The sequence below is a fragment of the Neospora caninum genome, chromosome XI (assembly GCF_000208865.1).
Source record: "Neospora caninum Liverpool complete genome, chromosome XI".
NCBI lineage: Eukaryota > Apicomplexa > Conoidasida > Eucoccidiorida > Sarcocystidae > Neospora > Neospora caninum.
The window spans coordinates 4,878,097-4,890,639 of record NC_018397.1 but is presented as its reverse complement, the minus strand read 5'-3'; the positions used below and the strand labels follow the sequence as shown (position 1 = coordinate 4,890,639).

The window sequence follows — 12,543 nt, the reverse complement described above, 5'->3', positions numbered from 1 at the left end:
GCCCTTTGTAGGCGTTCTTCATAAAGGACGAGACCAAAAAATCCCGACTGGTGGTTCTCCCACTGCTTGAGACTCGTTCGCTGTGCCTTTCCCGCCTCCGCCAGAATTTGTGCTCGGGGCTCTCCAGTTTAGTACTCATCACCATAGCCTTCCTCTTCACCTTCGCCCTCGGCGGTCTCGATGCCGACTTCTTCGTAGTCCTTCTCGAGAGCAGCCAGATCCTCACGAGCCTCAGAGAATTCACCTTCTTCCATACCCTCACCGACGTACCAGTGGACGAAGGCCCTCTTGGCATACATAAGATCGAACTTGTGGTCCATGCGGCTGAAAACTTCCGCGATGGCAGTGCTGTTGCTGATCATGCACACAGCGCGCATGACCTTTGCGAGATCACCGCCAGGGACCACAGTGGGGGGCTGGTAGTTGATACCACACTTGAAACCGGTGGGGCACCAGTCCACGAACTGGATAGTTCTCTTCGTCTTGATGGTAGCGACGGCTGCGTTCACATCCTTGGGGACGACATCACCACGGTACATCAGGCAGCAGGCCATGTACTTTCCGTGGCGCGGATCGCACTTCGCCATCATGCTTGCGGGCTCGAATGCCGAGTTGGTGATCTCGGCAACAGACAGTTGCTCGTGGTACGCCTTCTCTGCGCTGATGATGGGCGCATAGGAAGAAAGCATGAAGTGGATGCGCGGGTAGGGGACCAAGTTCGTCTGGAACTCAGTAACGTCGACGTTGAGCGCGCCGTCGAAACGGAGAGACGCAGTCAAAGAGGAAATGACCTGCGCAATCAGTCTGTTCAGGTTGGTGTAGGTCGGGCGCTCGATGTCGAGGTTGCGGCGGCAGATGTCGTAGATGGCCTCGTTGTCAAGCATGACGGCGACGTCGGTGTGCTCCAAAAGGGAGTGGGTGGAAAGGACGGAGTTGTACGGCTCGACAACTGCCGTGGAGACCTGGGGCGAGGGCCACGAGCAGAAGTTCAGCTTCGACTTCTTGCCGTAGTCAACAGACAGGCGCTCGAGGAGGAGGCACCCGAGACCGGAACCGGTACCACCACCGACGGCGTTGAACATCAGGAAACCCTGAAGACCTGTGCAGTTGTCCGCCAACTTGCGAATACGGTCAAGAGACAAGTCGACGATCTCCTTGCCGATGGTGTAGTGACCACGAGCGAAGTTGTTCGCCGCATCTTCCTTGCCGCTAATGAGCTGCTCCGGATGGAACAGATGGCGGTAAGTGCCGGTGCGGACCTCGTCCACGACAGTGGGCTCCAAATCCAAGAAGACGCAGCGGGGCACCTGAACGGATGGAGACAGAAAGCATGGTTGACAAAATGTAAAAATTGATGCCATGACAGTTGTACGCAGGGCATAGCTCAAACATGTCTAGTGTTGGGAATGTAGAGCCAGAATCCTCATTAGCTAGCCACATACAAACGTGGAACTCACATGCTTGCCAGCGCCAGTCTCGGAGAAGAAGGTGTTGAAGGCGTCGTCACCACCACCGATGGTCTTGTCAGAGGGCATCTGCCCATCCGGCTGAATGCCATGCTCCAGGCAGAAGAGCTCCCTAAATAGAGAAAAGACGCACGTACAAACCGCGAGAACTGCAGGGGACACGTGACGCAAACGGCACGCACCCTACCGCCACCACATCTTTCAGCGTTAACTACTTTCTCTTCATCCAAAGTGTTGGTCGGCGGTTCTCTCACTAATGCATACTGCGTACAGAAAACTACTAACAGGATATGGTATGTAAAACGAAGACAATAAGCAATGACACAGGAGAAACTACAGAGAAACAATCCGGTGACGTGCTAAGACGGATGTCGCCGGATGCACGGTAGTTAGCGAAACTAGTTGCCAGGTGAGGGTTATCTACCACCCGAGTCTTTAGACTCTTGATTCGACAATCCATGCACCACATGTGGCAGTACGTAGGCATATTTAACCCCATAATTGAAGCGTTTTGGGCAGCACACAGGCGACAGGTAATTCCACGAGCCACGCGGAAAAACGGCCGATCATCACGCGGGGACCAGGACAGGACACGTTCTGTCGGGGTTGTGTGTCCTCTTACCAGCAGGCGTTACCGATTTGGATACCGGCTTGGCCGACGTGGATGCTGATAACCTCTCTCATTTTGTGGAAAAAGAGAATTCAAGAAAAAACGCCAAGGAAATTTTTTCCTACAGAAAACGTCGTCACACACAATGGTGGCAAACACCGGATTGTTAGGTGGATGTCTTCTGTGCGCGTGCTGTTTGCGTCGTCGGGGACGGCGAAAGAGCGTTTGTCGTATACGAGACTCGCAAGAAGAAAAGGGCGAAATTCAAGAGAGAATCCAACAAGGAGGACCCTCTGCTAATATTCGCCTCTTTTAACACATCTAAAAGTTCCACGGAGAACAAACAAAATGTTTCTGACACATCCCCTTCGTGCGCGCGCATCTCCGACGGTCCAACCACATCACTAACCAACCGCACCCACTCCCGGCACCACCCCGAATTCTCAGCGATGCGCGCAAGCCGTCCTGGGTCACGCCTGAGGCATCTGCCTGTCCACGTGCCGGCTGGGTCAGCGTCATCAAACTGCCCTGATTGCTGATCACTCGCCTCTTGATGCTGAGAAAAATATCACGAGCACGAGACATGCCAGATTCGGGATCATTGATTCTAAACCGATGCATCAGCTATGGATCACCCATGCAGATGCACGCGGACACGGGGATTGTTTTCACTGTGCGACTTTCTACCCTGTATTCTTTACTGCCTAGAAAAAGAGCAGAGTATCCTGCAGGGGAAACGGAAGCCGCGCACAGCTGCATCATTTCGAATGACTCAGTGATGAGACGTCAGAGGTCTTCGGAAGAGGGGTAATGAAACAAGTCTTGGGGTGATTCGGGCATTTAGGGAAATCCACGGTTGTAGCAGCAGAGGTGTTTTTTTCGGAAGAAACGCATACCATCAACCGGTAGACCTAATTTGTCGCTCCCTCTCGAAATATCCTAATGTGTCAACATGCGCCGAAACGTTGACACGGGCGATGCAAAGACTGCTGGCTGTCTTGCACCGGACTCACAGGAGGGGGGTCTGCATACGACAACCGGAAAAGGTCAGCTATACTCTTTGGGAAATATTGTTTTTTGGTTTCGGTTTTTTCGTAGCTCAGAACTAGAGTACAAGCAATAGCGCTCCTGACAGCGTTTCCACGGACACAGAACCGCAGGAAACTCAGAAATAAGCCGAGCACCCAGCGAAAATGGAACAACAAAATACATCTAAGCGGGTCTCATGCCACCACCCGGTGGCCAGACCCGAGGAAATGACAAAGAGCGAAAAGCACAGCAACAAAGCAATGCGTCAAGGAATGCAACTTTTAAATAGTGCTTAAAACCGGCACCATACGCTTGACAGCAGCCTAGTGCTGCGAAGACACGATACACAAGAGTGCGTGGGGAGCCACGTGGTACGCACTTTTTATGCAGATTCAGAAGTTACATGCATGTCGCCTCGTTAAACAAGGTGATAGTTTGTTTCGCCGCTTTCGTTGTCAGTATTCTTGATGCATCGGCCATGTAATGTCCAGCACCAGTTAATAAGTTAATCACTGGCTGTTCTTCAGTATAGAATCTGTGATTACGCCTGCGGCAGAATACGCTGGGGATAAAGGCAAGCCTCTTTCTTTCATCTCCAGTCCGATGTGGGAGTCAAACTGTTGTGGTAATTAGTAGCTGCATTCGAGCAGAAGCGATGGGCATTCATAAGCATGCTTACCGTAGCCGGAAAACAAGGAGGGATCCTCTGGGATGTTCGTTATGCTCATCCGAGCGCGGCGAAAAGAGAAACTTGATTGGTACCGAACACTCGGCTGAGTGTGATCTTCATTCGAACACGTTAAGTGCAGTGGACCAGAAATGCCGGTCGCCTGATGTGAAGAATCAACAGTGCAAAAGCTTCAGGGTAACTATTCAATCGTTTACATGTAAATGCATCGGACAGGGACTGGTTCTATCACAAACCATTGAGATTACAAGGTTATAGTACTATCACGTGGCCCGTGTGTGACTCAACGAGATTCGAACAATAACGACCGGCCGTTCTAGCCTCGCATAAGCCTTTATCACCTGCAGCCTCCTGGATGTTCATTTTCACGTCCTCTGCAGTTGCAACGCAGTTGTTGCGCGTAGTAGAGCCATGCTGACTGCGCACATACAGCAGACGCAGAAGCGGACAGGGTTCAACAGGACATCTTTAACGTTGCGACTAATCCAAAATGGTGCTCATGAACCCATTGCCTTCTACCGCATCTCCACGTTCCGCCGTGACCGACGGATTTCACAGCAACTTCAATCTAAACATTCGGAGAGATCGGTTGTGTGAGACTACATCTGACGCCGGTGAAACGGTTGTGAGGACCTACCAGCCTGACTGGACCAAACTCGAAGAGTTGCTCACTTGCAAATACACACAGGACTTGGCTGATCGACACGCCACGACTTTCAGCAACATTTGTCGGCAGTATATGCTGCACTATGGGGGCTTTCTGTGGACGGACTTGGTTCACCTCACGCCGCTTGTCGATCGCCTGGTCACGAAGTTCCGCGACGGTCGGATGGAGTACGCACCCGCACTGCGCGCTGTATGCTCAGTAGCAAGCAAGCCTTTCGTTTCTCAGCGCGCCTCAGAGCCCCTCGTTCATGCGGATGCAGCTATTGACTTCGTTCTTACTCTAAGCAGAGCAGCTGCATCCACAACGGCAGGTTTACCTCTACTTCCTAGTAACGAAAGACCGGAAGGGGAGTCACGTGTGCCTCGTCGCAAGCGGGAGCAGGAGCTACATCTGGAGCAGGAGACTTGTGTGACTTCACCGTTACCTGACTCAGTATCTGAGGACAGCAGGACGGAACCCGTCATTGCAGATGCGTCCGATCCGAACCTGGCTACTCCCCAACAGCGTGCGCGATCGAAACTGCCTGACTACTCGCTTCCCTTGTCAACGCACCTGATGGAGCCTGGCAACTCACGGGATGGTTATAAAGATGATGGTGAAACGGTTTCTATGTCGCCGTACTCCCAGGACAACGGTAAATTTCAAGTCCTATGCTGTTCATCGGTTTCACCTAGCCATCGGAATGTCTCTGAGTCACGGTCCTCACCGTAGCGAAGTAGCCTTGACTTGAATGAGGGGTTGAAAGAAGAGCGTTTGTCCGCAATACGTGAGGAACCGGCATAACTCCTCTTTTGCAGCGCATTCGAAAAAGATACTGTAGTGCACCACAAGTCAGCTGACCGTCCTTACCTCGACCTGAAGACAGACGGGTGCAGAAAAGAAGTCTCACACTAAGAACCCGGTGTCCTACAGAAAGCAAGACGAAGCCGTCAGCAAATAAGTTTCGCATGATGGTTTCTGTGGTTGGTCTGCAGTGGCAGATTCCGTGAGCATCTCCGTGTTCGAGTTTCTCAAGGCATTTGCAGAACAATGGCACCCTTCGGCTGACGCGAAATCTCCGAGTAAACAGATTGTCCTGTAAGTAGACGACGCAAAAGTATGTGAAGCCCCAGCCAACAAGCAATGCATCTCCTGTGGACACTCCTGTGTCGTGAAGATAGAAGCTACTCAATGACTTTGTCTTAGACTCCAAACTTCTTAGCCTCTGGGCGCCAGCAACTTCGTTTTTTCAGCGTTAACCCTCTTCCGTCCACGCCATTACTAGTCCTGGCGTATAAAGACATGTATAGCGCCTCGATGCAAAATATAATTCGCTCGCCGCATGCACGTTCTGCGGTCCTGCACGATCTCTCTCAGCTTACGGACATGTACGCAGTAGATCTATCACACCTTCATAGCATTGGAGTTGATGCACTTCATTGTGAGAGGTCGCCCCGAGGGGAACAAAGGCCCTCTGCCTTGAATGAAGAAAGACTGATCGATCAGCAAATATCTACTGGAGAGGCCGACGCCGGGTGGTGCACGAAGGAATCAGAGCAATACAATCGTGCCGCCTTCAAACCATGCAAGGAATGCAGTCCTTGTTCTTCTGGAGGTTCGCAAGCCACCATGCCGGCTTCTGCCTTGCGAACTTGTGGATCCGTCCTCTGTGTGTATTCGTGCACGTATCTCGTCCATCACAGCACCCATGCATAGACGCTTCCAGACTGCTTATGTTGGGGTCTCTTTCAGGTCGTGTCAGTCTGTTGCCGGGTCGACGGGGTTCGCTCCTTTCACACTGACGTGTTTTCTTCCTGCTGTAGACCTCCTGAAAAGCCGCTTTTTAGATCCCGAAACTTCGAGGACTGTTCGATATTCCATTCTGCACGCGATGGCGGCAATGACTACATATTCGCTGGTTGCCAAGCACCTATGCGACTCCAAAGTGCTTCGAGCACTGCTAATTGAGATACGGATGAGTACGGCCGAGTCTGCTCTGAGCTGCGCAGCACCAGCAGTCTCCGACGCTGACCGGGAAGTGGCGATAGACGTGCTCATGAATTTGGTGGAATGCGCCGCTGGCAATGACACTCTCCTCTGCACGGGTCCAACGGCGACCGACGAGGCGGTCGCTCTTGTGGAAAGCGCAGCAACTCTGGCCGAACAGCTTTTCGAATCGAGATCTTCTGGTCACCTGGTGCGCGCGCAGAATGACTTGCTTTGCGTGGTTATGCTGCTGTCCACGCACCAACACTTGCTGCGGCTGTTCGCTTCTTCTGGACTTCTGAAACAAATCTTGCGAGAATGCTGCAAACCTGAAACTGACGATCCAAGCAGACGAGAAACAAGCAAAGACCTCAATGCACTGGAGGAGGAGGTTCTAACGAACAAGAGAACCGACAGGGAACCCGTGGCGTCCGTCCCAGAACTAACGGCCGCTTCATTGACCCCCCCACTTGTGCACCGTCACGCTTGCTGTGAGTCAACAGCACGCGAAAAAGTGCCTACATCTCACCCTTGTTGTTCCGGAGGAAGGCCTGACCCTCGCACCGATAGTTGCCAGGAGACGGCCGCCACATGCGTCTGTTCGCATGATCTGCGACGCTTCCCGCGTCCAGGAGCCGCCACTTGGGGCAGGTGGGAGATGCCCAAGGAGTTGGCGATGATCCGTGCCCCGGGGAACAAGGTTTGTTCTCGACAAGCCGGCACTGGGAGTTCCGAGGCTTCATCGCACAGGACCACTTCAAGCCGGCGCGCCTTCTCTACATCATCGTCGACCTTCGAATGCGTGAGCAAACGACACGTTCCGCAAAGGTCCTTGAATAATGGTGGTGACGAATGGTACGGCAGAGGTGGAAACAGAAACCAATCTCTGAGTGATGGAGGAGCGAGACCAACGGGTGAAGGGAAAGATAGAGTGCGAAGCAAGTGCTCCTCGCCGCTTCAATTCGTCCTTTCTAAGCAGGTTCGCGGACAGTCGGAACCTGCGCAAGAGTCGCGAGGTCGACTGTGTCGTGAGGGATACGAGGCAGTGGAGCGACTTCAGCTTGGATGGCTAGTCACAGTAAACTGCTTGTCGGATAGGGACTGCCGAGAACAAATCCGAAGCTCCTCCTTCCTGCACACCATCATGAACTTCCTCGAGGCTCAAGCTGCGCCAGAGAGCGTGGAGCAGCATCACCTGAGCGTATGGCATCTGAACGGTGAGCCTGCCTGCTCTGCGCACCGTGGCTCCAGTATCGAGGGAACGGCAGAGCATGGAATTCCACGCCAGGCGCTCGTCTCCTTCGGTTTTATCCACATCCAAGCATTTATAGAAGGACTCACAAGCTCAAGTCGAGCGTGCTATAGATGCTTACATGCCTGTCGTTTTATGCGTCTGGTTGTTCTTTTCTGTATCAAAGCGAATGGGAATGCCTCGGCAAACACCTCACGTTTCGTAATGTAGCATTTGTTGGTGATAAAGCCCTTGTGACACATCTTCTAGGAGAAGAGTGAAAAAACCAAAGTATTGCTTCGCAAGCGACCATCGTTTCTCGAAGTAAAAATCCTGTAGGACCATGCTACGTACGTCCAGGAACCTGTTTGGCGGGTGCAATGACTGACTCTGCGATGGCCACTAGAGCTGAATGACGAATGTAAAGGCTTACAGTGAAAAGAAGCGGTGCTGACCAGCAGATGTAAAGCTGATCGTGGCAGTAGGGATGCTAGTTCTCACTACTTTCTTCTTGAACTCGAGCCGAATGTGGCAGTGCGGGGCACCAGGAGACGGTAGGAGGTGACAACAAGCCTCTGTTACGCGCGGGAGCGCTGCGCCACACCAAGTTGAAAACGAAGCAGTCGTTGACGAGCAGACACACTCGGCGCTTATCAAGACCTCTTTTGTTTTCCATAACTCTTCCTACTGCGTGTTGCATGTGGGTGCAGAGGCGCAGCATCGAACGCTCTTCGTGCACGCCGTCACATGCCTCAGCACTGCTGTGAAGTACATGGCGACAGACTTTGTCGACTTTGGGGGCCTTTCTCTCTTGATTCGCCTCATTGAGTGGCGGACCTTCCCCAAGCTGATGAAGGATTTTCTAAACATGATGCTCTATGTCTGCGTGGCGAGCAGCGTCTCACAGAAGGCGTGCACGCTACTACTGCGACGAAATAAGAGTCGCCAGGATGAGAAAGGAACTGTTGATACGCTTGTCGATTGGCTACGAGAATTTGGCTCCAGAGAAGCCGCTTCTCGTCTCGTTGAACTCTCTGAGACGGCAGAGGCGTTCAGCCTACACAGTCAACACTGCGCCGTTCTCCTCATTGCGACGTTGGGAGCTACCGACGTTGACGCTCGCGCGCAGCTTCGCAAGTCTCAAGGCCTCCGCCTGCTCATCGACGAATTCCACGCCACGTTCACCATGATTGACTGCCTCCAAGGTTCTGCATCCATCAGTTACCTTATCTGTCTCGTTGAGTGCATTTGGGTGACCGTCGTTGGAGATCCGGAGAATGAGGAAGTGTTTCTTCAAAACGGTGGCCTCGATGTCTTGTTGGAAACCCTCCAGGTCGTTCCAAAAACTCTTCAGAGACATGTATGTTCCAATGCAAAGCTTCACCAGAGATACTCCGTAGAGCCCACTAAAACGCACACTGACACAATCCCGCAGTCTTCGCGACCCGAAAGAGAAGACAATATGGACAGAACCGTGAACCCCCAGGCGTCAAACGCCTCCAGACCATATGCACCCAATCAGCGTTGTCAGAGAGAGATTTCGTCCAGATGGCATTCACTCCTTGTGCACTCAGTGTCTGGGGATTGCCGCCCGACATCAGGACGGTGCAATGGTGTCCGGACGCATTGTCTCTTTTCCTACGGTTTTGTTTGAACGCCAGGACAGCTGTTCCGACAAAAGTCGACATGCTGCGGTGAAACGCCAGACACCAGTTAGACGAAGATGGGTAGTGCAGCTCATGCACGGTTCTTTGATAAGGAGTACGAATGTGTATCAGGTGCGCGACAAGTTAAGTCGTCATGTCACAGACACTGCTTTGCTGGGCCCTATTTTCGATGGGTTCTTCAGCTTCTGGGCTGCCTCACAGAGCTCCTTCGGAATCGTCTCGCGGTCGAGACCTGCCGAGAGTGGAGATCGAGGAAGACGCGAAAGAGTGCTATGCAACTCCTTCTTGACAAGTGGCTACACGAACAACAACGATTTCACAGCGTCACGGCCTGCGGCGCCATTCAGGATATCATGCGACCGCTGAATCCTAGAGCTCTGCCCCCGCCGAATTCACAGGGTTCCATCGGTTCTAACGGCGTCCAAGCGGATCGTGTCAAGCCTCCAGAGAAGCTTAGCGGCGTGCCGTCGAAGCAACGTGTGCTAGGTCACCTCCCCAGTGGGTCTTCTGACGCTTGGGGAACGAGCTCAGCGCTGTCTCCGACCTCTGGCGGATTAATGCAGACACCAGCTTCATCGGTCGTGACAAACTCCACGCGTGAATCCCTGAGGGTAGCGCCGCTCGGCCTCCGAGGCGTGCGCCAGTCTGTGGAACTCCAAGAAAACGACGAACAACCGCCAGTGGTAGGAAAACAGCACAGATACAACATTTCACCAGACACCCCGCCGGCTTTCCACGGAATTGACTGGGCCAAAGAATGACTCGCAATCATGAAGCCAAAGTGTCGGGCCCCTCCTGGTGCTGCTCTGGCGCTCAAATTCCGTCGTTCCAGGGCAAGTGCACACATATATATTCTTAGATGCATTCGTACACAGTGCAGATGTTTGTTTATCGGAATACTGCTAAATGCATATCACGAAGCAATATGCATCCAAAGGTGCCTGTGTATATGCAGCGCCAGGATGCTGCCTGCAAAGAAGCGCCCGCTCTTTGCTACCGTTTCAGAGGGATGGCGGAGACACCGAATAGGCTGGCCGTGTCTGTTAAGCCATTACATGTGAATTTTGACATGCGCCGAAGAGTGGGTACTGTGTGGCCTGCTTCGCTCTGCCGCAGTGGAAAGCACCTCGATTCCAATCCCTCGTCCCCACCTGGCCCTCGTCTGGAGAGAGACAACTGGCGCTTCCCTCGGCTCGTACATGGATTCCTTTTCTTTTTCGGTTTTATGTACTCAACAGGACGTGCGACTGGATCTCTACAGCATGGCTGCCGCCCTATCGGACGAGTTCCGCGTGATCGAAGACGGTTTGACAGTTTCAGATCGACAACAGATTGAGGTTATGCGTCGCTATCCTGAGTTCCGTCTTCTTGAAGCGTGGGGCGACGTTCGAACCAAGTTAGAAGGTGGGCTGAGTCTCTGGAACACGAAACACCAAGGATGTATCCACTTCGTTCCCGTTCTTGACCTGGAGCTAGACCATGTATTGTTATTATCACATTATAAGCATATATTGTCTCAGTACGAATGATCGGCGATCCAGAAGAGAGATGAACTCGCCAAGCATGGAGCGTAGTTTCATACAGCAGTCTTATGGCTTAAAGTCGCAGGCGGCGTGTGCGAGTACTAAGATGCCGTTTCAGCAGTAGTGAAATAAACTGTCGATTCATCTACGCAGCGTGAGACGCTTCTCCAACTAGTACTGCAGACAGGCGCCAAGACCACGTGCATGCCACACGCCTGTTTGGGTAGTCATAGCCAATATTGTGCTCGGATTATGAACGAATATGGAGCAGGCACAACGCACAGTTGTAATCTGAGCAAAATATGGTGTCTTCTTTTTTCTATCGTAGCTAACAATGAAAAAACTGGTAGGGCGTGCTCGCTGCGCGACCAGGAGGAGGAACGCGCGCCTGAATTACTCCATATCGTGTTGTTGTGATGCCATTTCGAATCCTGCCGGGGTTTTCTTCCCACCGCAGAGAAGGTTATCTGCCCGGTTGAGTCGGATAAAAGCTGGATGGAGATGTCCATTGAGAAGCTAGTTGCGACTTCGCTGGATACACAAGAACGTCAGAAGGCACTGTTCCAACAAGGCCGTCCCAGCAACAGTGTCACTTATTTTGATGACATTCAAGTTGGTGATATTCTCCTAAAGAATGGCGCGGCGGCGGGGACAGACCCACAGAACAAAACCCGATTTTCCCTGACTTCGATACAATAGAGGACAAATGATGTTTCTTATAGCAGGGGAACGGCAGTGTTGGCTCGAGGTTGCGAACCAAGAGAACTGTTGTGATTCGTGGAGACTGACGGAATGGTATTGCTCGTCATCCCCTCACTGCACCGCACAGCGGCGCTTGCTGGAAGCTGCGGTTGCCTCCCTCGGACTTCAGTACTGGGGGGAGCGATTCGTTTTGGGATCTCTGAGTGTTTCAAACTTAGGGTTCACGAACTGCGAGCCAGAGAGTGCTTCTTTCCAAAGCAGGGCGAAAGAGCATCGTGGAAGGAGCATGCATTCTCCAAAGTACCTCCTGAAAGTGGGGAGAATGCAAGACGTGGAAAAGCAACGAGTTATCGTCGTGAGACATACTCAACACTACCAGCGGACCAGGGGACCTGCAAAACTTTGTGGCGCCCGAAGTGGCTGCCTTCATCGGCAAAAATGTACGGGAGCAAACCGCGGCACCAAGTTCTCCACCGCTGTAAATTTGTTAGATACCTCAAACCTATTTCAACCCAGCCTGGTAGCTAGACTACACAATTGAAGAAATGTAGTAGTTGCTATGATGGAATTCAAACCGGTCTGCTGTCAGTTAGAGACAATAATACGGTTCGCTGCACAAAAGAATAGTCACATCTGCTCTTCCTAACTCACTGCAGCGGATATCCAGGTATCCTTGAATCAGTGAGGCATCAACTCAACGAACGCGGCTACTGCTCGCAAGATTATGGCCACAGATCCATTGACGCTACGTTTCTGTGAAAAATCATGTCGTGTCAGATTGTCCGCTCGGCTACTGGTAAATCATTGCTCCACAAGAAAATCTCGGGTTCCAGTTTCATCCTTTTTCGTGTTCCTCGTGTCGGTGGCAGAGTCTCATCCATCGCTCCTGGGATGTTTCTCTCGCAGTTTTATCAGGATACTTCTTTTCGTTCCTCACGTTAAGCGCCCTTCCACTATGAAAATTGATACAAGAGAGACATGCGCATGATAACTAG

General features: G+C 52.2%; 2 protein-coding genes across 2 annotated transcripts; one reads left to right on the top strand and one right to left on the bottom strand.

Annotated features, from left to right (window-relative positions):
• Window positions 1–128: 128 nt before the first annotated feature.
• On the bottom strand, window positions 129–2,150 carry NCLIV_058890 (tubulin alpha chain; the record flags this gene model as incomplete). Its single annotated transcript, XM_003885445.1, has 3 exons — window positions 129–1,307; window positions 1,458–1,578; window positions 2,089–2,150. The coding sequence occupies 3 exons, from the start codon at window positions 2,148–2,150 to the stop codon at window positions 129–131; spliced, it is 1,362 nt and encodes a 453-aa protein (XP_003885494.1).
• Window positions 2,151–5,015: 2,865 nt separating this feature from the next.
• NCLIV_058880 (conserved hypothetical protein) lies at window positions 5,016–11,545 on the top strand (the record flags this gene model as incomplete). Its single annotated transcript, XM_003885444.1, has 7 exons — window positions 5,016–5,094; window positions 5,435–5,537; window positions 7,058–7,227; window positions 8,367–9,016; window positions 9,506–10,006; window positions 10,562–10,727; window positions 11,304–11,545. The coding sequence occupies 7 exons, from the start codon at window positions 5,016–5,018 to the stop codon at window positions 11,543–11,545; spliced, it is 1,911 nt and encodes a 636-aa protein (XP_003885493.1).
• Window positions 11,546–12,543: the final 998 nt, after the last annotated feature.